This window comes from Urocampus carinirostris, chromosome 20 (assembly GCF_059441175.1).
Source record: "Urocampus carinirostris isolate Australia breed hairy pipefish chromosome 20, RoL_Ucar_1.0, whole genome shotgun sequence".
Classification (NCBI taxonomy): domain Eukaryota; kingdom Metazoa; phylum Chordata; class Actinopteri; order Syngnathiformes; family Syngnathidae; genus Urocampus; species Urocampus carinirostris.
Window position 1 is genome coordinate 7,869,684 of NC_142368.1, and position 27,741 is coordinate 7,897,424.

Here is a 27,741-nt window from a genome sequence, read left to right on the forward strand (position 1 = left end):
CACGTCTGCTCTCCCGTCCCGACTTACGACCTGTTTTGATCTCGACCACATCTGTTATCCCGTCCTGAATAACGATCCGTTTTCTATCTCGACTACGTCTACTCTCCTCTCCTGGCTTCTGACTTTTTTCCAATCCCGACCACATTTTTGCTCTTCTCTCCCGGCTACTGACCCGTTTTTTTTTTTGTTCCTGACACCGCCATCGCTCGCCACGGAAGTCCCTCTTCCGCGTTCAGAGCGACCTGCTTCCCGCAATCCCCGGATCGTGGGCACAACCACCTCCCTTTCTTCTAATAAAACTTATGAGAAGCGTTACGCGAGTGGGTCCTGTTCCCGTTCTGGTCCTGACACACCATGTATATCACGGTTCACCAATTCACTCCCTGCGGTGTGTCTTGGGCAAGTACAGCCTGGCTACGACATTTATCTCCAGGCTGGTTTCTTTGGTGCGGGTTTTCTCCCCCGCATGAAACGCATGGTACCTGTTTCCATGGTTATCAGTAGCAGGAGAAACTGTCTGATCTGATTCAGATACAGCACCTTCAACATCTGGTCGCTGTTGATTTTCCGTGTAAATCGAATACAATTATGAAATATTGCTTCATCTAAATATCCATAGCGTGGCGTCTGCATCATCGGGTGCCTCTCAGAGGGACTCGTGTGAAGCCAAATGTCACGGAAGCTTAGCCGCCATGTTTCACATCAGGCGCAGCACTCACCATAATCTTGCATTAGCTGATTGGCCCTGTCCCATTGATTCATGCTGTGTAATCTCACGTTGTTCCCCTCTTTGCCGTCTGATCAGAACCCGAACCTCTTTGATAGATAGTGACGTGCTAATTTGTTGCAGTTCGGTATCCTAGCTATCGATTTGCTTTTGTGTCTTTCCGTAATTCCTCTCGTAGTCGGGAAGATAAACAATATGCATGTTTTTTTATTTCTCTATGATGGATTTCTGGACTAATACCAGTATCGGCAATCATGAATGATAAATAGAGATACAAAACATTATAAATGACAATATAAACACTACAAAAACAAAATAAATCAAGCTAGCTAAATAAATCTGGAGCAAAGAGTAACAAAATTGTAAAAGAAAAAAAAGAAAAGAATAATAATCAGATTAACTTTGTTTTTTCGTCTTTTAGCCTTAAATGAACAGCACCCCTCCGGCTGCGATCCATTATTCCAGCTTGACTAGTGCCGTGAGCGGTGCCCTTAAGAAAGCATGTTATTTGTTTTGCGAACTTGATTTTAACAGGAATGAGACAGAAGCAATAACACTCACAATTTGACTTTTACTTTGAAATCAAGTTAGAGGAAACTTTAACTGAAATTAAAGTGTTCAATCTGCTTTGGAGTTACCGTAAATTCCGGACTATAAGCCGCTACTTTTTTCCCAAAAGTTCAGCCCTGCGGCTTATTCAGTGAAGCGGCCAATTTATGTAATTTTTCTAACGGCCACCAGCGGCACTCGAGTACAAAAGGGAAGATTTAGACCGGTGGAATTGTGCGCCGAGGTAGACTGCATCTGCATCCTCTTAGTTTATGTTCGAATTGTCCGTATGACAAAGATTCGTTCCGATTATGAGGAAAACGCCCTTGATGGCGACAGTTATGAGGAGAAAGCTGAAGACGGTTTAACGTGAATTTCGCAATTGCGGTACAGCTTTTTTTTAACAGCTGCACTCTATAGCATGGTGGTACCTTTCACAGGCACGGTTTGGGATGAAAGTTCTATTATTATTATTATTAAAGCTTTGAAAACTCTCTCGGGGGACCGTCTTTCTTCGTAAATATGTGTAACCATGTATAATATGTATTTGCAACTGTATATTTTTGTAATGTATTTATTTTAGAGACCTGTTGTGATATGTTTTCTACGAATGAATCAAAAAGAAGGGGCGGAGCAAACGCGGGCTGACGGGAAGTGGGGTAAAGCTGAGTTAAATCTCTTTGTTGTTGCAGCGGACAATAGTGGATATATATTTTTCCCACCCTTAACTTTGGAAATATATATTTTATATTTATATTTTTTTTTCATTGGATTACTTTCAATGGGACCTGGACTTTAAAGATTTGCATTAAATTCTAACTACCGGTATCATTTTCCGATCATGTAGCCGATTGTGGTGGATGGATTGTGTACTATATCTGCAGTTACAATCGCGGCACCTAAAGTCAGGTTTGGGTTAAACTTGTGCCTGTGTTACATGTTTAAATGTTGGCACGTGCGGCTTATATACAGGTGCGGCTTGTGTGAGGACAAATTAATAATGTCCGCAAAATGTGGTACGTGCGGCTTATAATCAGGTGCGCTCTATAGTCCGGATTTTACGGTAATGCTGCTTTAATGCTTTAACTCCAGCTTTAATTTTAACTCGTGCCTTAAACCTGTAACCTCAGCAACAATTTGGTCCTCGCTTTAACTTGAGTTTTCATGTTGCTTTGGAGTAAAAGCAGCTTTAAATCTTTAACTTCAGCTCCAATCTTAACTCATCCCTCAAAGTTTAAACGTTGACTGCAAATTGGGGTTAAACTGCAGTTTTAACATTAACCCATGACTAAAGCTTATAAAGTTTTGACCTCAACAGCAATTTGGTGCAAGCTTTAACTTAGGTTAATGCTTTAAAGTTGCTTTGGAGCTCTTAAGCTTCATTCCCAGCTTTAACCTAAACCCATGCCTTCAAACTTTAAGCTTGACAGCAATTTTATCCAAACTTTAACTCAAGTTTAAGCTGCTTTGGAGTTAAGACAGGTTTAAAGCTTTAACTCCAGCATTAACTTTACTTGAGGTAAAGCTGCTTTCGAATAAAGTCTGACGTTAACTCATGTCTTAAAGCTATAACCACAACAGCAATCCAGTGCAAGGTTTTACTTGAGTTAATGCTTTAAAGCTTCTTTGGAATAAACTCAGATTTATCGCTTAAATTCCAGCTTTAACTCATGTCTTGACAAAAATTTGGTTCAAACTTTACCTCGAGTTAAAGTTTTGAATTTGCTTACGAGTTAAGATTCTGTTTTAACTTAAAAGCATGAACAGCAACAGCATAGTTCAAACTTGAGTTAAAGCTTTAAAGCAGCTTTGGAGTTTAAGTCAACAGCAATTCTTCAAAAGCATTAGCGTTAACTGATTTTTTTCAGTGAAGACAGATCTTTACTTTGAAATTGATTTTTCTTTCTAAAGCTTTAAGTTCGACAGCAGATCGGTGCAAAGCTATTTTGGAATTTTAGCAGTTTTAATCCTTTAACTGTAACTTTAAAGAAGTAGCTTCACGATGCATCTAACTAAGCGTTGTTAGTTAAATCGAGTCAATTTAATTCCTATATACATGTGTATCGCGGCACGTCGGCTGGGTGGTTCACGGTTCAAGTCCAGCTACCGCAGCCTCCCTCTGTGGAGTTTGCATGTTCTCCCCGCACCTGCATGGGTTTCCTTCAGGCACTCCAGTTTTTTTCCCACATTCCAAAAACATGCCTGTCTGTCTCTGTGTCTCCTGCCCACTGCTGGGATGGGCTCCATCACCCCCGTGACCCTACTGAGGATAAGCGGTGCAGATGATGGAGGGATGGATACATGTGTATATATACATATGTGTATATTAACTGTCCTAAAGGAGCAGTAATGCATTTTGTTGTCTTGCATGCTGCACCTGCTGGTGGTATTTAATAATAGAGTTGCATTCGGAAATGACCTTGACTTTACATCGGCTTCAAGACGTCACTGTCCAAAAAAGCGAATCAACTTTCCCGTGGGAGCCTTTGCGTCATTTCTGCCGCGACCGAGTTCAGCTTCGGTTTGTTCCGCAGATTTTACAGCGATTGTCGGCCGAGTGTTGTGAAACCTCAGCCGCATCGGGCAGGCTTTTGTTTCGCTCGGCTAGCTTGAAATCGGATTTGCGGATGGCCGACCGAGGGGCTTGGTCATGGGGAGGGCACACAGGAGCGCTGAAAACCCCAACAAGATGCTTGAGTTTGGAGCGTCGTTCTTAACGTCTGTGCCTGAATGGGATCATTCCAAAAGTAATTCTGTTCAAGTTCGTAAACTTATTAATGTGTATTTAAATTCTGGGCATAGTTCTTTGAAAATACACTCCCACAAAGGTCATATACCAGGGGTGACGGACACGCGGCTCTAGAGCCGCATGCGGCTGGGCCAATAAGAAAAGCGGCTCTTTGCCTCATCATATTTTCTATATACTGTGGCTCTTTCTCTCGTTTCATGTTTACTTTTTTTTCCCCCTCTTGAAACACACTTGAAGTAGAGCGCTTGTCTTGGGATCAAGAGACCGCAGTTCGAATCCCGGCTCCTCCGTGTTACATGTCGAAGTGTCCTTGGGTAAGACACTGAACCCCTAATACCCTCAGTAAGCAGGTTAGCGCCTTACATGGCTGCACGGCCGCTATAGGGAAATGTGAAGCACACTGTAAAGCGCTTTGGGAAGTCGTGACTTGAAAAGCGCTATATAAATGCAGATCATTTCATTTCATTTCATTTCATCAGAGTTAATAACAAATAATAAATGATATTTTAAAATTAATTTGGCAGATTTGTTGTTTTTATGCTGCTCGGGACACAACTGACTGCCAATCATGTGCGTAGGTTACGTCTAATGCAGGTCAGTGCGTGGTGTGGCTCTTTGAAAAAAAATTGAAAATTTTTGCTCTTTGTGTCAAACTTGTTCGCCACCCCTGTCATATAGAGTAATACCTCGTTTTTCCTGGGGTTGCGTCCCAGAAAGGTCCCCGGATAGTCAAAACCCGCCAAGTAGAAATCTTTATTTCTTTATTTATTACTCAAGAACTGAGGTCGACCGATTATTGGGCAGGTCATTTATCGACAGCGATATTTCATAATAAGATGGATATCAGTATCAGCATCTTTTTTTCATCCGAGGAGCTGATTATTAAGTCCAATGCAGCCGAGACTCTCTCTTGGCTCCTACACCTCACCTTCCCTCATCCTACTCGCCCGGCACCTTCTGATTGGATAAGAGACTGGGGGCGGAGCTACGAAAGCAGGTGTAGTGGTCGTGGTTTTAGTTAGGTACCTTCAGATAGAGACTGATAAATTAGCTTTTATCATAACATGACCTTGTCAATCAAGCGTACCTGTTTGTGATTGAGAGCATTAAAAGCATGCTTAAGTGGAGGTGTTGAGCTCTTACCATAGCATTAGTTTGTCAATCTGGCTCTAAAACAGTAGTGCCCACAGTTTTCAATTTGCGAGCTCCTGTGGCACTTTTTGTTTTAAGTTAATTGAAGTCATGTTGGTTGTATTGTATTTTATTTATTAAGGCTATTGTCAAAAGTTTCAGTGAGCTATTTAAGTTTTTATGTACCTTTATATTGGAAACACATTTTATTGTTGTGCGTACAAGAATTGAAACGTGATGAATTCTGGGTGACGTGCTTGCATTGCTTTCTGGTGGCTTGGTTTTGCCATTCCATCTGGTATTAACTGCATCTGGCATTAGTTTTTTATGGCATTGTCATTGCCCCCTACTGGTTGCTCTCAAGAGTACAAGTGCATGCACCTAAACAGGGTTCTGTAAAATGTGTATTACTACAAGGATAACGTATCAATATTGGACATTTATTTTGGGCCATGCAAAAAAATTAAGGTAGTGTTTCCCAGTGCTCAATAGTAATGGGAAGAACTTCCTGCAACTGAAGATTTAAGCTACTTATTACTGTCATTTTACACCTACACGGTGAGAGATTTTTTTTATTTTTTAATGGTACTGAAGAAATTGGAATATTGTCTTTAAAAGTTCTTAAGTTTGACCTTGAAAAATGTGTACAAACTCTGTGTCCACCTCAAGTAACTTTTTTGGTCCAAAGCAATTTGTGACTCTTTGATCAGCAACCTGACACGCTAAACTCAATTCTGTACCGTAATTCCTGTACCTGCGATTATTTTGGGTTTCAAATTCACACCACTCGTCCCGAGAATCCAGTCCAGGACGTGTAGCTGATGAGTGTTTTTCCCGCATCAGCAGCTCGGAAGGTTGAAGAAGTAGGTGGGGAATGAAAGGGGGGCGGGGGGATTACCGTTTCCGAAGCGAGAAGGGTACGGCAAATTCTAAAGGGAGGTATTAGAAGCGTGCAGCTGCATTGATGCCGGTGTAAGCACATTTCTATTTAAATCAATAGCGCTGCTCTCAAGATCTTTTCCGTTTGCGACAAAAGAAAGATCCCGTTGCACTAATAGAGCGGAGAGGAATAGTGCACACATGCTGAACGTAGCAAGACGAACCTGACTCTTTTTAACTGTACTCTTTTGTTTCTATTGTTTGTTTTATTCTAGTTTTACTGTTTTATATTCTGTGTACAGCGACCTTGGGTGCCCTAAGAAGCACTTTGAAATAAAATGCATGATTATTATATGCCACTGCGGGTTCTGATTGGCTCCCTGTCACTATTTGAAACCAGTCCTGTCAGTCCCCTGTTGTCAGTCCGTCTGCGAACCTCTGTTTTTCAAGGCAAGCCTTTTTCGACCCCCTGACTCCCGCCTGTCCCGTTTTTGCTCCGGTTTGTCTTCGGCTACGACCCCTTTTTGTTCCTGACTACGTCTATTCTACGGTTCTGGCTTACGACTCGTTTCCGACCCCGACCACGTCTTGCTCTCCCAGTCCCGGCTACCGACCAATTTTCCGCCCCTGACACCACCATCGCTTGCTACGGAAGATCCACTTCTGTGTTCAGATCACAATCCGAGTACGAGAGCGATTTGCTTCCCACGCCCAGCGAACACCTGTCGTGATTACCTAATCGGAGTCACCTGAGGTAATCAGCTGGTGTGCTGGAACGCGATCTCTTGATTGGTGGAAGTCTACTACATAAGCTGTCAGCGTCCAGAGATGGACGTTCGAGTGTCTTCCTCATTTCCTGAGTTAACCTCCAACATTCAAGGTACCACAAGCCCATGTATATTCCAAGTCTGATTCTCGTTGCCTGACCCTTGTCTGTTAAAAGTTTTCGATCTACTCTTCCGTCCCGGCCACCGACTTACCTGCTACGTTTCGCCACGCGTTTTCACCACGGAGTTGCCATATCGTCCCAAGAGGTTTTCCACTGCCAAGGCTCGACGTCCCAAGCCTGCTCCACCGAATCTTGTCACAATAAATCCTTTAACTGACGCTATTGGATCCGAGTCCTTGTTCTGTTCCATGACAGAACACTCGAACCAAAGCATGGATCCAGCGACAGTTCGTCCCACCTCTGAGAGATGCGGAAATGCCGAACAGGAATCCGCGCTACAGCGCCTACAACACACCGAAGGCGCAATACAACAAATCGTCCACGACGTATCCACACTAGTCCGGCAAGTACAACGTCACCAAGATTTTTTTGAACAGTGCGAAGCTCCCCCGGCAACACGAGCACGAGATCCAGTTCCGCCCCTTTCTGATCAGGTCGACAGTGTTGAACCACGAGTAGGTTCGCCAGAGAGATTCAGTGGAGAGCCCGCCCAGATCCGCCCCTTTCTTATAAATTGCCGACTAATTTTTGATCTACAACCGCGAGCCTTTGTGAACGAAAAGGCGAAGGTGGCTTTTGTGATAAATCATCTGACTGGCAGAGCCCGCCTTTGGGGAACGGCAGAATACGAACGAGGGGCGACAGCATGCACCTCTTTTAATTTGCTTAGCCAGGAAATGATTAAAGTTTTTGATTCTGGAGCCTCATCAGTCGATGCTGCTCGTTCAATCTTGAACATTCGCCAGGGGAGACGCTCCATTGCCGACTATGCCATTGACTTTCGCACACTAGCAGCCCAGAGTCACTGGAACGAAGAGGCGCTGGTCGACGCCTACCTCCATAGCTTGTCCGGTTATATCAAAGACGAATTGGTTTCCCACGCTCCTCCGGTAACTCTTGACAATGCTATCGAACTGACCGCCCGGATCGACCGTAGGGTTCAGGCAAGACGCAGAGAGAGAGAAGATCCCAGACAACCCATCACCCGGCAAAGTCAAGACATTAGTAAGATACCGAACCCCCCAACCAATTCTACCGCACCTCATGAGATGATGGAGGTGGACCGCACCTTTCTCTCCGTCGAAGAACGCCAGCGAAGGCGTACCGAACGGCTATGTTATTACTGCGGCGGCCAGGGACATAGGGTGGTCAATTGCCCGTTAAAAGCAAACGCTCGTCGGATATAGGGGACATCCGATTGAGCTCAGCTTTTTTATCGTCCCCCAAGACTGATAGACCTGTTCTCCGGGCAAATCTCATTATTTCCGGTACATCTCAACCCTTCCATGCCCTCATCGATTCTGGCGCCGAAACAAATATCCTGGATTTGTCACTCGCACACAAGATGGGGATACCTGTTGAAACCCTTCCTAACCCGGTATCAGCTCGGGCTTTGGATGGCCACCTATTAGGCACCGTATCTCAAATAACGGAACCCATTGAACTACAGTTGTCTGGAAATCACAGAGAGAAGATCCGATTTCACTTACTTCACTCCCCTAACCAACCCCTTGTCCTGGGTCATCCTTGGTTGGTGCAACACAACCCCCATTTCGACTGGCGCACTGGGTCGATACTTGAATGGGGCATGGACTGTCACCAAACCTGTCTGCAAGCCGCTCCTTACCCAAATCATCCTGTTTCCACGAGGGCTCCACCCAATCTGTCCAAGGTCCCAGCCTGTTACCACCACCTACGGGAGGTCTTCAGTAAAGCTAAGGCCTCTTCCTTGCCCCCTCATAGACCTTATGACTGCGCAATTGATCTCCTGCCGGGGTCTGCTCCTCCTCGGGGCCGCCTCTACTCCTTGTCCATTCCCGAGAGGAAGGCCATGGAGGAGTACATTTCCGATGCCTTGGCGGCTGGTATCATTCGACCCTCCTCTTCTCCTGCTGGGGCGGGGTTCTTCTTTGTGGGAAAAAAGGACGGGTCACTCCGGCCCTGTATAGATTATCGGGGCCTTAATGAAATCACGGTTAAAAATCGCTATCCCTTGCCTCTGCTTGCCTCTGCATTTGAGCTTCTACAGGGGGCCACGGTCTTCACTAAACTTGATCTGCGCAACGCCTACCACTTAGTCCGAATCCGGGAGGGTGATGAATGGAAGACGGCATTCAACACACCCAACGGTCACTACGAGTATCTGGTAATGCCGTTCGGATTAACCAATGCTCCAGCTGTTTTCCAATCTTTGGTAAATGACATTTTACGAGATGTGCTTAATCGTTTTGTTTTTGTGTATCTGGACGATATCTTGATTTTCTCAAAGTCCCTCGATGAACACCAAAAACATGTCCAGCTGGTTCTCCGTCGTCTCCTAGAGAACTCTTTATTTGTTAAGGCAGAGAAGTGCGAGTTTCACGCCAAGACAGTCTCGTTCCTGGGCTACATCGTGGCGGAGGGGACCCTTCAGATGGATCCTGCCAAGGTATCAGCAGTCACCTCTTGGCCTGTCCCTGAGTCTCGGAAAAAACTCCAACAATTCCTTGGTTTTGCCAATTTCTACCGGAGGTTCATCAGGAACTACAGTTCGGTGGCAGCTCCCCTCACGCTTCTTACCAGTCCTAGAGAGCCATTTCGGTGGTCTTCCGAGGCTAATGCAGCTTTCAACCGTCTAAAAACCCATTTCTCTACGGCCCCCATACTCCAGGTACCGGACCCTGCACGCCAACTGGTAGTGGAGGTGGACGCCTCAGATGTGGGAGTGGGTGCTGTCCTGTCCCAGCGGTCGGACAAGGACCAGAAAATGCACCCGTGCGCCTTCTTTTCCCGGCGGTTGTCCCCGGCCGAACGCAACTACGACGTGGGGGATCGTGAGTTGTTGGCCGTCAAGCTAGCCCTGGAGGAATGGCGGCATTGGTTGGAGGGGGTAACGGTGCCGTTCATAGTTTGGACTGACCACAAGAACTTAGAATATATTAGATCGGCCAAGCGGCTCAATCCTCGCCAGTCACGTTGGGCCCTGTTTTTCACCCGCTTTAACTTCACTCTGTCCTACAGACCCGGATCTCGGAATGTGAAACCCGACGCGCTGTCCCGACAATTCCAGAGTTCCAATGACACACCTCAGGGTCCCGCAACGGTCCTTCCAGCTTCCTGTATGGTGGCAGCAGTCTCCTGGGATATCGAGTCCCGAGTCAGAGAGGCGATACCCGATCAGGCGGGTCCCAGCTCCTGTCCCGAGGGTCGACTATTCGTCTCCGAACCCTTACGGTCCGAGGTCCTCCAATGGGGGCACAATTCTCACTTTTCTTGCCATCCGGGGTCGGCTCGGACTCACAGTTTCTTGTCCCGACGCTTCTGGTGGCCTACCATGGCCAAGGACGTTAGGGAATACGTCTCCGCCTGTCAAGTGTGCGCCCAGAACAAAACATCCCACCAACGTCCGGCCGGTCTGTTACATCCACTTCCGGTTCCCCGCCGCCCATGGTCCCACATCTCCTTGGACTTTGTGACGGGGTTGCCAGTATCCGAGGGGATGACGACTGTACTAACTATCGTGGACCGGTTCAGTAAGATGGTCCATTTCGTGGCACTACCGAAGCTCCCCTCCGCCAAGGAAACTGCATTGATAGTCCAGCAGCATGTGTTCCGCCTCCATGGCATCCCTCTGGACATTGTTTCTGACCGTGGTCCCCAGTTCTCATCCGCGTTTTGGAAGGAGTTCTGTCGTCTGTTGGGTGCCTCTGTCAGCCTCTCATCAGGGTTCCACCCTCAATCCAATGGTCAGTCTGAACGAGTGAACCAAGATTTGGAAACGGCACTTCGCTGCATGGTCTCTAGTGAACCGTTGTCCTGGGCTCGGCAATTGGCATGGGTGGAATATGCTCACAATTCCTTGGTTAGCTCATCCACTGGAATGTCCCCCTTCCAGTGTGTGTATGGGTACCAACCCCCTATGTTCCCTAGTCAAGAAGAGGAAGTAAACTGCCCGTCAGCTACGGCGAATGCACGTCGCTGTCGGCGAACTTGGGCTCGTGCTCGGGCCACACTCCTTCGGGCAAGCAAGACTCATGCCGTTGGGGCTAACCGACGGAGGAGTCCTGCTCCGAAGTACCAGGTGGGCCAGAAGGTGTGGCTCGCATCAGCTGATCTTCCACTGAAGGTTGAGTCGAGGAAACTGGCTCCTCGGTATCTTGGCCCGTTTCCTATAGTAAAAATTATCAACTCCTCAGCAGTCCGTCTCCGTCTACCAAGATCTATGAGAGTGCACCCCACGTTTCATGTTTCCCGAATCAAGCCCGTCAGCCAGAGTCCGTTGGCACCCATTCCACCTCCTCCCCCAGCTCCACGCTCCTTGGACGGGGAGCCTATCTATACAGTGCGCCGCCTGCTCCGCTCCCGACGCAGGGGTCGGGGCTTCCAGTACTTGGTCGATTGGGAGGGATATGGTCCGGAGGAGAGATCATGGATTCCCAGCAGGCAGATCCTGGACCGATCTCTTGTGGCAGAATTCCATCAACTGCATCCTGACCAACCAGCACCACGCCGTGGTCGTCGTCGGAGGTCCGACGCTGCTGCTCTTCCACCGGCAGACCCACCCGCTACCACCCCTTCAGATGCGGACGAAGGGGCCTCTATCCACTCGGAAGAATTCTGAGGGTTCATCGGACGACCTCTGGGCCCTCGATTTTTGGATTATTGGTGATGTATTTTGGGTTTTGGGGAATTATTTGTAACTGGCCTGTGATTTTTTTTCCCTTGGATTACCGGTGTTGCCATGTGACGTGTTTGGATTTATTTTTATTTTTCCCTGGGGGACTTCTGGAGCCGTCCCTTGAGGGGGGGGTTCTGTCGTGATTACCTAATCGGAGTCACCTGAGGTAATCAGCTGGTGTGCTGGAACGCGATCTCTTGATTGGTGGAAGTCTACTACATAAGCTGTCAGCGTCCAGAGATGGACGTTCGAGTGTCTTCCTCATTTCCTGAGTTAACCTCCAACATTCAAGGTACCACAAGCCCATGTATATTCCAAGTCTGATTCTCGTTGCCTGACCCTTGTCTGTTAAAAGTTTTCGATCTACTCTTCCGTCCCGGCCACCGACTTACCTGCTACGTTTCGCCACGCGTTTTCACCACGGAGTTGCCATATCGTCCCAAGAGGCTTTCCACTGCCAAGGCTCGACGTCCCAAGCCTGCTCCACCGAATCTTGTCACAATAAATCCTTTAACTGACGCTATTGGATCCGAGTCCTTGTTCTGTTCCATGACAACACCGGATCGTGGGTGCAGCCCTTCCTCTCTCTTTCAATAAAACTTGTGGTAAACGTCACGCAAGTGGGTCCAGTTTCCGTTCTGATCCTGACAATTATTATTATTTATATATTTTTTAATTATTATCATCGTTATTATTATTGTTAGCTTTCCTAAAACAAGCTGATTCCAAACATGTTCTCTTGTATACTCCCTGCACACAGTTTAAATAGGAAATCCTTGTTCATACCAGTGTCTGAAACTTACCGGACACCAGGGCAGACAACTCTAAAAAGTTGCCTGCCCCATTTTTCACAACTTGAAACACAATAGGACGACTCATCGTAAAAAAATACATTGTTGCAAAGTTTTAAGGAATGATAATCAGAATATATAACAAAACGACGCTTTGAAATTAAGTTTATTATAAATCTACTGATAACATTCATCGCATGTAAATGTCTCGCTGTTTTCCATCTGTAATCAGTATGTACCTGTATTTACTCATCCTTATTCATGCAATGTTTGCGTCACCTGCTACAAGCCACGTGAACTCCTCTTTCGACAATGCTTTTAATGTACGTTTACGTTTTGTAGCGTCATCAATTTTGTTAGCTCCTTTTGAATCTTTCTTCTGGGGCTGAGGTTTTGGCTTGATTCCTAACCACTTATCCATTTTTCTTGTGTTCTCTGTGCTTCTACTTTGGAAAATGATATGCAAATGCACGACCTTATAGAATAGAATAGAATAGAATAGAATAGAACAGAATATACCTTTATTGTCATTGCTACAAATGGGCTAACATATTGTGACAACGAAATTGGGCATGACACTCCAGTTTTACACATTCATAGTGAGGTATGAGCAAGAAGATAAAGAAACACAGAAGATAATGTTATAAGACAAGGGGGATAAGGCTATAGTTATAATTTACATGGTATTTACACAAGAAATGTCGGCATGTGGGATGTTACATACAGGGTTGTCGTGATAACGTTGGTATCGTAACGGTTGTGCAATATTGCATTTGGTGCAAAGTCATCATAGTGCAAAAATAGTCAGCATATGCATTGGTGCAAACATAGACATCATAGTGCAGAAACAGGAAATGGTCAGACATTGTGCAATTTGAGCATTAAACGTAGTGCAGTCGGCATGTGCAAGAACAAGACATGAGTAACATTATATTCGTATGAGGTAGTGTTGGCACGAGTTTTCAGTTTTTTTGTGCGGTGTCTGTTTGAGCAGTGAACAAACATAGTGCAGACAGCATGTACGTGAGTACCATTTTACATACGTGTGAGGTAGTTTTTTGCAACAGTTTTCAGTTTTTTGTGCGGTGTCTGTTTAGGGTGGTAATGGCTGTGGGGAAGAAACTGTCTCTGAGTCTGTTCGTTTTTGCTTTGTGTGACCTGTAGCGCTTGCCGGAAGGCAGCAGGTCGAAGAGATGGTGGCCGGGGTGAGAAAAGTCCTTGATGATGTTTTCTGCTCTGCTGAGGTAGCGAGAGCAGGCAATGTCCTCCAGACTGGGCAGAGAGCAGCCGACGATTCTCTGGGCTGTTTTGATGATCCTCTGGAGCTTTTTCCTGTCTGCTGCTGTGCACCCAGCATACCACACCGTGATGCAGTATGTTAGGATGCTTTCCACTGTGGCTTTGTAGAAGGACACCTGCAGCTGCTGTTTTATAGAGCTCGGTAAAGTCCAGAAGCACGAAGTTATTTGATACAGGTTTCTGATTGGCTGCCGAGTATGCAAATTGGCAAACGAACCAAAATTCCAAAATGTCTAATAGCATTGGGGCTAGGGTTACAGCTAGAGTTGGGTGTAGGTTAAGGTTGAGCTCTAAATACAGGTTTTAAACTTCTTTTATGGTTTCAAAATATATTAGAGCTAGGGTTAGAAAAATATTTAGGCTCCTTAATAGGGTATTAAACTGAATTTAGCTCGGGTTAGGTGTAAGTTAAGGTTAGGAACTAGGGTTTGAGTTCTAAATACGGATTTTAGACTTATTTTATAGTTCCAAAATAGGATTGGAGCTAGGGTTAGAAACTAAGGTTTAGGCTCCTTATTGGGGTATTAAACTGAATTCAATATCCTGAAATCGCGTTGGGGCTTGGGTTACAGCTAGAGTTGGGTGTAGGTTAGGGTTAGGAACTAGGATTTCAGCTCCATATTAGCGTTCTAAACTGTAGGGTTCCAAAATGGGTTTAGAGCTAGGGTTACAATTTGCAACTGGGTTAGGGATAGGGTTACAGCTAGAGTTGGGTGTAGGTTAAGGTTGAGCTCTAAATACAGGTTTTAAACTTCTTTTATGGTTTCAAAATAGGATTGGACCTGGGTTAGAAAAGGATTTATGCTCCTTAATAGGGTATTAATCTGAATTTAGCTTGAGTTAGGTGTAGGTTAAGGTTGGGAACTAGGGTTTGGCTCAATACGGGTTTTAGACTTGTTTTATGGTTCCAAGATAGGATTGGAGCTAGGGTTTGGGCAGCAAGTTAGGGTTTTTAAATCGAGTTTAGGGTTTCAGAATAAGGGCTAGACTTGGGGTTTGAACCCACGGTTTGGGCCCTTGTTCTTGTTCTTCGGCGCTGGATTTTTTTTTCTTTTAATGGTACTGTAAAAAAGTGCTTGAATTTGGCCATGAAAAAGATGTACCTACCCTCGATGCTAAATTGAAGGATTTTGTTCTCACTTCTTTCTTTCTTTTATGTAAAATAAAAAAAAAGGTTAAAAATGCATTAAAATAATAAAATTAATCAATGAATGATATGCCATAAAGCTCCAGAACGAAATTTTCTGTAGGCCTTCAAAGATGAGTCCGAACGGCAAAAATGGTCTGCTGCCAGCTCTTCCTATTTGAGAGAAAAGTCAGGCATTGAATGAGAAAAAAAAATCGGGAGTACTGTGCCGTGAGTAATGGAAATGAAATTGCAAGGTACCTCATCCTAGCTACACGCTACATGCTTACGCACACGCATGCAAACGTGCATACCCTTGCCCGACTTTGCTGCGATGCCACGCAGAGCATCCATCATGCCGCTAGTCGTTACGAGCCGCCCTCATTAAACACCGATCCCCTGATTTACGTCTAATATTTCGATTCATCGATTGCATCCTTTGAGCATCGGCCTTTGCGATCACGTGGCGGGAACGGGAAAAGCCGTCCCGAATGGAGTTTAGCGTGTGGCGTTCAAGGTCTGCGCATTCCCCAGCGCTGTAAATTGTCTCCGGAGCTTTGCGCTCGGCTTCATTAGGAAGTGTCTTTTCAATATTTATGGCCTTATTAATAAAACATCAATACGGGAAGGCCTTTGTGGAGAAATGCGGGCTGACGCCGAGTTAGCATCGGGAAAGACGGACGCCCAGGTGAGCGGCGTGCGCAAAATGGCGGCAAGGTCACGCGGAGGACGTTTTGGGGAGGCCTATTTTGTGTTAAATTTAGGGTTCGTAAGGGTGCTTGAATTCCTTGAAAATGAGTGGATATTGATGTTGCATGTTTAAGGTCAGGAAAATGCTTGAAAATGCTTGCAATTATTTCCATTGTTGTGTTTTCTGGCTGTCTGAATTGACAGACCATGCATTTTTTTTTTTGCAAAAGTGCGGAAAAATGACACAGATGGTGGCCTCAATCCTCATTATCAAGAAGCGTTACTGCCCCCTACTGTCAAGTCCAAGAGGACAAAATTATCAGACATGTCATGGGAATTCAAGCTCGTTTTTTTCAGAAGTGTCTTTTTCGGCTTGGCTTACTAAAAAGAGCCAGCTCTTTTGGTTCCCAAACGGCTCCTCGGGTTTCATTTTATTTTTAGTGTCAGAACAAGAACGGAAACAGGACCCAATTGCGAAACGTTTATCACAAGTTTTATTGAAGGAAAGAGGAAGGGCTGCGCCCACGATCCTGTGATCACTGGATGCGGGGAACAAGTCGCTCTCGCACTCGGATTTTGATCCGAATACAGAAGTGGATCTTACCTAGTGAGCGATGGGGGCGTCCAGGGACGGAAAACAGGTCGATAGCCGGGACCGGGAAAGCAAAAATGTGGTCTGAAACGAGTCGTAAGCCAGGACGGGGGAGTAGACGTAGTCGGCGACAAAAAGAGGTCGTAAGCCGGGACGGGAGAGCGGACGTGGTCGGGATCAAAACAGGTTGTGGTCGGGATCGAAACAAACGGAATGGCCGATGCTCAAAGGATGCAATCGATATATTAGACGTAAATCAGTTGATCAGTGTTTAATGAGGGCGGCTCGTAACAAACGAGCAAAAATGTGGTCTGAAACGAGTCGTAAGCCAGGGCGGAAGAGTAGACGTAGTCTGCGACAAAAAGAGGTCGTAAGCCGGGACGGGAGAGCAAACGTGGTCGGGATAGAAACAGGTTGTAGCCAGAGACAAACAAAAGCAAAAATGGGACAGGCTTGCCTAGTATACACTGAGGTTCGGAGACAGACTGACAACAGGGGATTCACAGGACTGGGTTTAAGTAGGGACAGGGAGCCAATCAGAGCCCGCAGCGGTTAGCGTCAAATGAGCGGGCACAGGTGATTCACATCGGTAATCATGACATTTAGTGATATTTATGAGCAATCGCAGACCATTATGCACCAAATTGTTTAGTAATTAGCATTTTTTTTTATTTTTCACACATGAAATGTAAATTAAATATTCCCAGATCTACAAAATTTTGTCAAACACAGTTTATTTTTTATTTTTACACACTGAACAGATTTAAATTTGAACAACACAAAAGCTCTGAAATTAAATAACAATAACATATAAAGGAAAAATATTAACTCTTCAGTGCTATGAATAGATATTAAAATATTTATTTACAATGTACACATAAGAAAAATAAAACAAGCAAAGCAACAGCTTATCAGTCGATTGTAAGATTGAAAGCACTGTTTCGGAGCAATCAATATCATTAAAATGAGTCCAAATATAGCAAATTTTATACCCAAAGTACTTTCTTTCTTTCAGTACAATACTTTCTTTTTTTTTGCTTCCGTATTGAACTAAATTGTTACCCAACATCTACAGAGCTCTTTCAGTGGTGGTAAACAAGTGTGACGTTGCCAAAATGCTTGTACATTGTTGAAGCAGAATGGCAGAATTCATGTCAGTTTATAGCAAACCATTGACACAAAAAGTTGGTACATCAAGGATCGTAACAGATCAAAATAGCAAAAAGTATGTGCTACCAGCAAGATAGCGGTTTTATTTAAGTCATCAAAGTCAAAAACAAAAAACGTTCTTTTGATCGGCGCTCGTTTTTTTTCTTTCAAGATACTAGAAAGATTGAAAAATTGGCCTTGAAAGTGCTTAAAAAGTGCTTAGATTTGACCATGAAAATCATAGTATTTATATACAACATTAACGTTTCTAAAATTAACCGAGCAAAGTAAACAATAAACAAGTCATTGGTTATAAGGAATAATGATAGATTTATTTCAAATGATTTAAACGTCACTAAAGGAGAGTGTCCATTGTTAATGTGTAAAGAATCCATTATCCCTGGTTGACTAATGCCGGGGCTGGCAGAGCGCTTTTTTTTCCTGTTAAGGCCTCTGAAGCATGCCATTGTGGCCCACCTAAAATACTGTATACTTGACTATATGTTGGCTACTATCCATTATCCACAGTCAACTATTGCTGGCAGCGGGGGCCGAGAGAGCTAATTAGTGTCATGTGGGGCTGTTCTTTTTTCATTTATTTCCATCTAAAATGAACTTTTCTGTTTTTGCCGCGATCTATTATTTCTGAATGCATATTGTTTCAATCGAGGACTGACAGTGTGCATTTTTGTCAGGGCCAGCGGCTCACTTTTGCCATTCTGTCCATCAGACAATCCATTATCTCTGATCCTGTATTGCTGTAAGCGGGAAACCGGCAAAAGGCACTTTTGTTGGGAGGTATGCCCCTTTGGCCTGCGTAAAATGTTTTTGGGCTGCAATACATTATCTCAGGTCTACTTTTGCTGAGAGCATGGGGTGCCAGACAGCATTTTTTTTCTATTCCAGGGCACTGAAGTGGGCCTTTGTGGCCTGACAAAAATGAACTACATTGTTATGGGCGCAATCGACTATACCCAGTTGACTATTATTGAGAGTGGGGCAGAGAAAGAATATTTGTGCAATGTGTTGTTGCTCTTTTTTCCATTCTTTTTGCCCAAATGAGCTGCACCCTTGTGGCCAGGATCCATTATCTCTGGTTGACTATTGCTTTGGGCAAGGGGCCGGCAGAGCGCATGTTAAAAATTAGCAAAGTGGGGGGCTGCTTCGCCGATTTTCGCATCTCTGGTTCAGGCTGCCATAGCATGCTATTTAAGCCTAATATGAAATGCACAGTTTGGCTGTAATCCATTATCCCTAGTCAACCATTGCTGAGCGTGGGGTCCAAGAGAGCGAATCAGTGTCATGCGCGGAGGCTTTTTTTCAATGCTTTACACCTAAATTAAACTGCACCCGTCCGGCCACGATCCATTATCCCTAGATAAAAACTGCTGCGAGCTGGAAACGGCAGATCCATTTTTCTGTTTAATCCTGCAATGGCTGACCCACAACAGAAGAAGCGGCAGCAGTCAGGTGGAGTCGCTCTCCTTGCGTTATGTAACCCCTCCGACTCCCCAAATTAGATCCAACTTCAAATAAAACGGAAAGCAAGCCTCTGGTTGGCTCCTTCGCCCCGCCCCCCTCTCCCTTCTCCCCCGCAGTTATAAATAGCATCCTCACATCTTATCTGGAAAACGTGTTGTAGAGAAGAGAGGCTTTGAAATGCCGCCCGACGATTAGGATCCCATTGTTACGCTCCCCTGCAACCCCCTCCTCTATTTTCTTTCTCCCCATTCCCCCCTTCTGCTTACAGTAAACCCCACGTTCATCTGCATCTCTTTTTCGCGGAGATAACGGATAGGATACGAAGGAAGCTAGCAAGTAGTTGCCGGCGGTGACAGTGTAGCGATTGAAGTCGCTAAGATACATCGGGTTTTATGTTCGATGAGTTTATCGGTAACGTTACCCGCCTTTTGCCCCTGGAGTTGTATGTTTACCCCACCCTATTACAATCTGGAGGTGGAGCCGTTTATCATTTATTCCAAAGCCTTGGGCCTGGTGTTTTGGTTTAGCGCGGAAACAATAAAGAGATCAAAACAGAGGAGTGATCTATATGTTGCTTAGTATTTTGTTGTGATTTTATCATTATATTAACAGACACTAATATTCGAAAGATGTGTCTGATCGTCTTTTATTGGAGGGATATATCTTTGGTTTCCCATAGACAGTAACGGGGCAGCACGGCGGTGCAGTGGTTAGCGCATGTGCGGCACAGTTCTGAGGTCATGAAATTAAATCCTCCTGTGTGGAATTTGCATGTTCTCCCAGAGCTTGCGTGGGTTTCCTTCGGGCACTCTTGTTTCCCCCCGCATTCCAAAAACATGCATGTTAGGTTAATTGGCCGGTGTGAATGAGCGAGCGAATTGTCTGTCCCTGTGTGCCCTGCAACTGGCTGGCAACCAGTTCAGGGTGTCCGACGCCCACTGCCCGATGATTGCTGGGATGGGCTCCAGCACCCCCGCGACCCTACTGAGGATAAGCGGTGTAGCCAATGAAATGAGACGAGACATATATATATATATATATATATATATATATATATATATATATATATATATATATATATATATATGCACTTTATGAAATACTATACTATTGTCAGGAACCGGAACATGAGGAGAACCCAAAAGCGTAACGTTTCTCACACAAGCTTTATTTTACGGGAATGGGGAAGTCATGCACGATAATGTCAGTGAATTGGCTATCGGAAAAAGAAAGACGAGATGGATACCAGTTACACAAGCCAATACCGGACAGATCGTGTCGATAACGGACAGAACGGGACTGACAGGATTGATAACAGATTAATTAAACTATAAAACAATAAAATAGCAGAACAGAATTTTAAATAATTTTCCTTATTTTATTAAATTATCTGGTGAATAGCAGCATGGCGGCGCAGTGGTTAGCGCAGTTCTGAGATCATGAGATCGAACCTCCTGTGTGAAGTTTGCATGTTCTCCCAGTGCTTGCTTGGGTTTCCTCTGGGCGTGTCCAAATTGTCCCTAGGTCGGAATAAGCGAGTGAATGGTTGTCTGTCTCTGCGACTGGCTGGCAACCAGTTCAGGGTGTGCCCTGTCCACTGCCCGAGGATGGCTGGGATGGGCTCCAGCACTCCCGCGACCCTACTGAGGATAAGCGGATGGATGTGATAAATGATATAATATTCAATATTCAGTTTTTTAAGTAAAGTAAAATAATACAACTGTTCCCTAAATTATTTTAATAATTATATGGATCATTTCTCCTTCGTTTATTGTATTTTCTAGGGAAGAAAATTCAAAAGCGATCGTTTCTTCGTTTTAATGTGATTAAAAAATGGCTTTATGCCCAAAGATATTTTTTTCTTATCACGGTGATCAGTTTGCATGCACACCAAGTATGCAAAGCATGTTATTTGTATTTATGTGCAAGAGCGTAAACCGTGCATGCAGTATGGTGCGTTTGTGCGCGTGTTTTTTGGACGTGCATGTAGGGAAAAGCCCATTAGTGTAGTTTCTCCTGGCGATAATGAGAGCTGACTGCTTTATGTCCTGGAAATGATGGAGTAGGGAAGAGCAAGTTTATGAATGCTGCCAGATTGACAGCACATGGGAAAGAATAATGGATCCTACATGCCTGTCATTTCATTTTCTACAAAAGGGGGGTGGCGGGGGAGGGGGTCACATTTCCAGGACATAAACCCTGAAAGATAACAATAATTTGGAAGCTAAAATGAAAATTTATGGATTTCATTCTGCCAAAAATATATATTCCTTGAATAATTACCCCACCCCAGAAATGCTCTTTTCTCTAATTTTAGTAATTTCATGTATTATTTTTTCTTTCTTTTTTTTCTCAATTTATGTCGGGACCAGAACGGAAACAGGACCCACTTGCGTGACGTTTATCACAAGTTTTATTGAAAGAGAGAGGAAGGGCTGTGCCTACGATCGGGTGTTCGCTGGGCGCGGGAAGCAAGTCACTCTCGTACTCGGACTGTGATCGGAACACAGTAGTGGATCTTCCGTGGCGAGCGATGGCGGTGTCAGGGGCGGAAAACTGGTCGGTAGCCGGGACTGGGAGAGCAAGACGCGATCGGTGTCGGAAACGAGTCGTAAGCCAGAACAGGAGAGTAGACGTAATCGGGAACAAAAAGGAGTCGTAAACTGGACGAGAGAGCAGACGTGGTCAGAATCCAAACAGGTCGTAGCCAGTGACAAACGGGAGCAAAAACGGGACAGGCGAGAGTCAGGGTCAAAAAAAAGGCTAGCCTAGTATACACGGAGATTCACAGACGGACTGACAACAGGGGATTGACAGGACAGGGTTCAAATAGTGACAGAGAGCCAATCAGAACCCGATTGGCGCCAAATGAGCGGGCACAGCTGAGTCACATCAGTAATCATGACAATTTATGTATTTTCTCCTTATTGCTTGCAACCCTACAGTGCAAAACATCCAGTTTATTTAAAAACAAATTATAGTAAAATAATGATTTAAATATAAGTGTATTGTTTTATTTTGTTTCATGCATAATAAATTGAGAAAAATTACTATTATGTACTAAAATAATAGGAGATATGTTGAAAAAGTAGTAAAATAACAAAAATTTGAATGTTTTTATTTCTTAATTTACCACATAGAAGTTTCCTTTTTATGTAATTTATTCCATTTCATTTGTTCAAATTTGACTGGCACACTACCACTGCAAAAAGTCTCATTAAGGATTGAGAAAATTGTATTTGTCACGACCAGAACGGAATCAGGACCCAAATGCGTAGTGTTAACCACAAGTTTATTGAATAGAAGGAGGAAGGACAGCGCCCGCAATCCAGTGCTCGCTGGACGCAGGAAGCAAGTCGCTCTCGCAAGCCGATCGTGATACGAATACGGAAGCGGATCTTCCGTGGCAGGAGATGGCAGTGTCAGGGACGGAAAAACAGGTCGATGGCCGGGACAGGAGAGCGAAAACCTGGTCGGGATCAAAAACGGGTTGTAAGCCGGAGACAAACAGGAAGGGACAGGTGGAAGGGACAGGTGGAAAAACGGGTGCAAAAACGGAACAGGCGGGAGTCAGGGTCAAAAATACTTGCCTTGTAAAAACAGATGTTTGCCTACGGACTGACAACAGGCGAGTGAAAGGACTGGGCTACCAACCTGTGACTATGTTGTTTGTAATTATTAGAAGTCTATCTATCTACCCTGGTCATATCCCTCGAGAGGGGTGACCGACAGGTCTCGCAAACCCTAGTTATAGGGTCACTAAATGTGAGAGGATGTGGAAGTAAAGCGACTGAGTGGAAGAAAGAGGAGATTGGAAGGATGATGACTAAAAGGAAGGTTGATGTGTTAGCCTTGAGTGAAACAAAGATTATTAGAAGTAGAGTTCAAAAAGGATCAGTCAACCACTAAAACAAAAGTTTTCATTTAGTAATCACAATTCCGAGAAAATCACAATGACGCAGCACTGTTGAGCTCTTTTCAGAACCCGACACCTGACCTAATTTCAAGACGACAAAAAGTAGACTCACACAAACCAGGTCTCAGTTTTGGTGCATCGATTAATTCTACTCCATTTTTTTTTGCTTCAGAGCTCATTTCACGGATCAGGGGTCCTTAAACTGTCGTAGAGGCACCACTTCCAGTGGTGTGTCTTGGGCAAACACAGCCTGGTGGTGCCTGTCCCACTCCAGGGCAATTTCTTGGGTAGGGGTACTGGTTTTCATGGTTACCAGTTGTATTATGTGTTTTTACTGCAAACAATCATAGAATCAACTGGAGACAAACCTCGCCCCTTTTTTTCCTGCAATTGTTTTTGTAAAAAAAAAGGAGCAAGAGAATGATATGAAGGGGGTGCCACTTTCATACCTCTATCCAGGGGTCCCCCCACCACGGATGAGGGGGTCTCACATGGCTTTGACAGAACACATTGATTGGTTCAGAATAGTTGCTGCCTCTTGTAGGAAAAAGGAATGGCTATTTTTAGATCAAGAGGTGGCTGGAAGAGAAAAGACCGCAGTCGTGTCGGAAGATCCCCTCTACGGGCATGAATACACACACATTTCTAGCGCCCCCTTTTCTACTTCTTTTGTTCTTGGTCCATTGTCCCCCCCCTCCCAAGTCCACCCCAGGTACACCAATGTCAGCGCTTTCCCGTTTTGTGGCGACTTCCTGCTCACCCTTTTCTTGTAAACACCCCTCCCCCTACTCAGAACGTCCCCACCATTTGATTTTTCATAAGTTCCCTCTCTCATCGTTCGTCGACTGCCCACATTTTCCCCCACTCTTGCTTCTCATCCCCACTGTGCAGTTTTCATCTTTTACACCATTATTGCTTCACCTGAACCCCCCCCAACCCCCCATCATCATAACATTTTCAGCCAGGATTTTTCAAGCCAGCCCCTTCTCAAGTGTGTCTATTTTTGGCATTTCACGCCGCACCTTGTCGCCATCCCGGCCCCCCACCCCTGTCATCTCGCCTCTTTTTGGTTTTCTATTCTCACCGTGGCGTGTCGTGACTCATGTGGCTCACACCTGCTCCGCCGCCACGTTCATGTCGTCATAAATTTAAATGGGAGGAGGGGTGGCCTGATGAGACATAAATGGAATACTTTAAACCCATTGTCTTCAAAAAAGGAATCTATCGCGGTTAATGGGGACCGGGCAGGGCCTGCTTGTTACGTCGCCATACCAGTAGGCCAGCCTGCAGCACGGATATTGCTTTGTCCCCCCACGTGGACTCAGTCCCTTCCTTGACCCGATAATAATCCACGGAGCACCCGTCAGTGATTACCATTTATTTGCCCTTTTCGGATTTTACTCAAGTAAAAATTCTTTTTTACTTCATTTCATGTAACGAGCCTCTATATACTAGCTGTTGCCATGCTTTGCAGTTTTTTTTTAGTGGACACATTGATGCCCCACTATTTGACTGACTGTCAAGACCAGAACGGAGACAGGACCCACTTGCATTGCCTTTCTATCAAGTTTTATTGGATGAAAGGGAAAGGGTTGCGCCCACGATCCGGTGAACGTGGCAGTGACAGAGAGTAGACGTGGTCAGGATCAAAAACGGGTCGAAGCTGGGAGACAGACGGGAGCAAAAAACAGGTGGGAGTCAGGGTCGAAAATGGCTTGCCTAGTGCTAACTGAGGTTCGCAGACGGACTGACAACAGGTGACAGAAAGGAGTGGGTTTAAATAGGGACAGGGAGCCAATCAAAGTCCAGGGCAGTTGGCGCCAAAGGAGTGGGCACAGGTGCGGCTCATCAGTAATCATGACACTGACAGCATGCACCAGCCTATCACAGTTTTGCACACAGACAGTCACACCCACCCAACACACACAACCTGCCCCTGTGATAGCATTTGCTGTGTGCCATCTGACGCAGAGCACTATGCACTATATGTTGATATCAGTAACAATAAAGACAATTTAATTCAATTCAAAATCCATAAAGCGGTGAACCAAAGAAGTAGCCAGGGGTGTCTTTATGTCACTATTATTTCTTATGTTCTTTATATTCTAATTATATTTTGCCACTATTAGTTGGTATAACTTAGTATTATCTAATATAACTTTTTAGATTTTGTTTCCTAGTAAAACAACATTTTAAAATCATTGAAATTATACAGCAATTTATATCGATTTTTGCTCATTATTACATTACTATTGATAATTTAATTCTGTTTTTATCATTGGTTAACTGCAAGGATTGCATACAATGCCAGTTTATTATTTTGACTATTATACTTAACTATTCAATATTTTGAAAAATATAAATTGTTTACATCATTGTCACGATCAGCTAATAATTTTGTTCTTTGATATCCACACCCTTTTGTTATTATTACTGATGTGACTCAGCTGTGCCTGCTCATTTGGCGCCGCCCGCCACAGGTTCTGATTGGCTCCCTGTCACTGTTTGAACTCAGCCCCATCAATCCCCGGTTGTCAGTCCGTCTGCGAACCTCAGTCAACACTAGGCAAGCCTTTTTCGACCCTGACTCCCACCTGTCCAGTTTTTTTGCTCCCGTCTGTCTACGGCTACGACCTGTTTTTTCTCCTGACCACGTCTGTTCTCCTGTCCCAGCTTACGATCTGTTTTTGTCCCCGACCACGTCTACTCTCCTGATCTGGCTTACAGCTCGTTTACGACCCCGACCACGTCTTGCTCTCCAATCCCGGCTACCGACCAGTTTTCCGCCCCTGACACCGCCATCGCTCGCTACGGAAGAATTCCGTGTTTCGATCACAGTCCGAGTACCAGAGTGACTTGCTTCCCGCGCCCGGCGAACACCAGATCGTGGGCGCAGCCCTTGCTCTTTCTTTCGATAAAAATTGTGGTAAACATCACGCGGGTTTTGTTTCCGTTCTGGTCCTGACACCTTTAGGGCAGATCTGCGTTTTATCACCTAGGAGATACAATAAAAATTAAGAGCTCGAGGGAGGACTTTTAGAAGAGATTTGGAATTTGTTTCGTACAGTCTTCTCCTGTTCTCCTTGCAAGTTCAAAATTCATTGATGTCTTCTCTCCTTATTGTATACTACAAACGTATGTTGTATAAACATGTTTCAAACTAAGCTGCATTTATACAACCAGCTTTTTGGAAGTTTTCCTAAACTTCCCAATTGGCCAACTTTCAGTACGTTAGCATACAAATGCGGTTGTTTAGTTTCTCCTGTTTTTCTCTATGCACAGTGAGTGACAGCTGTTACCGAAATCTGGCAGAGGACCGCAGCGGCGTCAACCTCAAAGATCTCGTCCATGATCCATCTTTGTGAGTAATCAGATATTTAAATCCATTTTATTTATAAAGCACCTTTCAGCCAATGAAATAATAAACAAATATTCACAATAAGACGATGAAATCCCCTCCCAACAACCCTGAACACCTAATACAGAGGCACACATTGGTTCACATTAAAACTTAATAAATAATTCATAGAAATTCAATATAACTACCATACAAATATATATAAACGATTTTTAATTTATCATATTTATATATCTTTTATATATTATATATGTGTGTGTACATACACAAACATATCTAAAATAATGGATTTTTATTGTATATATATATATATATATATATATATATATATATATATATAATCTATTTTTTTTAATATATTGCATTATTTATATATAAAGAAACATGAGCCTTATCAAGAGAGAGCTGACACTCGTCTTTGGTTGCACTACATAATAGAGATGGATAGATATATAGATATATACTTTATTCATCCCCGTAGGGAAATTCACACTTCCAGCAGTATCCTTGTGTTGAAAAATAAAATAATAAAATAAAGATATAGAATACAGCGATATTTGATGGCCAAATAATAATAATAATAATAATTATATAAATAATATCCAAATAATACCCACTGTCTCTTTAAGGATGATTTTTTTCAATTTGTTATATTTGTAACTTATTTTAACTCCTTTTAAAATGAAATAAAAATAAGTTAAAAACATATACTATAAAATATGATTTTTTTGTAATAAATAATTTAATATGGAGTAGAATGTATTTTGTAGTAAGGATAAAATCAAACGATTCCTTGAAATATTATGCTCGTGTAAAGATTATTTTCTCATTCCATTGCATTTTTGAATAATATTATTAATATCATATTATACAACATTTTAATATTATATATTACTAAACTATATTACTATATTATCGGTTCTGAGGTCATGGATTTAAATCCTGTGTGGAGTTTGCGTGTTCTCCCTGTGCTTGCGTGGGTTTCCTCTGGCGCTCAGGTTTCCTCCCACATTCCCAAAAACATGCATTCGGGTTAAATGTCCGGTCCGAATTGTCCCTAGGTGTGAATGAGTGTGTTGTCTGTCCCTGTGTGCCCTGCGAGTGGCTGGCAATCAGTTCAGGGTCTCCCCTGCCCACTGCCCGAAGATAGCTGGGGTTGGGCTCCACATCCCCCGCGACCCTACTGAGGATAAGCAGTGCAGATAATGAATGGATGGATATATATATTATATATGTGGTCAAAAATTGAGAAAAAAAAACTGAAAAATCATGGGGGGAAAAAATACATTTTCCTCTATTTTTAAAATATATGACATTCCAAAACACTTTCCCCAAGTTTCATAAATAGGGAAAGTCACAAAAACAGTGATTAAAGTTCAATACTTCCGTTTTTAGAAAAGAAATTTAAAGTTGTTTTTATGTACATCATGTCACATATACGTAGAAACATAAACACATAAATGTAATAGATTTATTGTATAAATATTTCTATTTTTCATGACGATTAAAAAAATGTAAATAAAAACAGCATTTTTTTTAACAAATGGACTAAATATATCTCTGGAACGCAAGGAGGGAATTTCCCAGCATGCACGGCAACAACACAAGCGCCGCAGCGCTCCTCCGCCTCAGTGCGACTGCAGGAGTCGTTAATTTCACAAAGAGGAGGCGAAATCCGCAATCGTTTTTATGAATAA

The 27,741-nt window shown here is 43.9% G+C and overlaps 1 protein-coding gene across 9 annotated transcripts in view; it reads left to right on the plus strand.

The window, feature by feature from the left end:
* Nucleotides 1-27,741, plus strand: part of gphnb (gephyrin b) — a 124,852-nt gene that overhangs the window by 26,953 nt on the left and 70,158 nt on the right. For all 9 annotated transcript variants that reach the window (XM_088324409.1, XM_088324410.1, XM_088324413.1 and 6 more), the window contains exon 2: nucleotides 25,969-26,047. In XM_088324409.1, coding sequence (XP_088180535.1) covers nucleotides 25,969-26,047 — 79 coding nt within the window. The remainder of the gene's footprint in view (nucleotides 1-25,968; nucleotides 26,048-27,741) is intronic.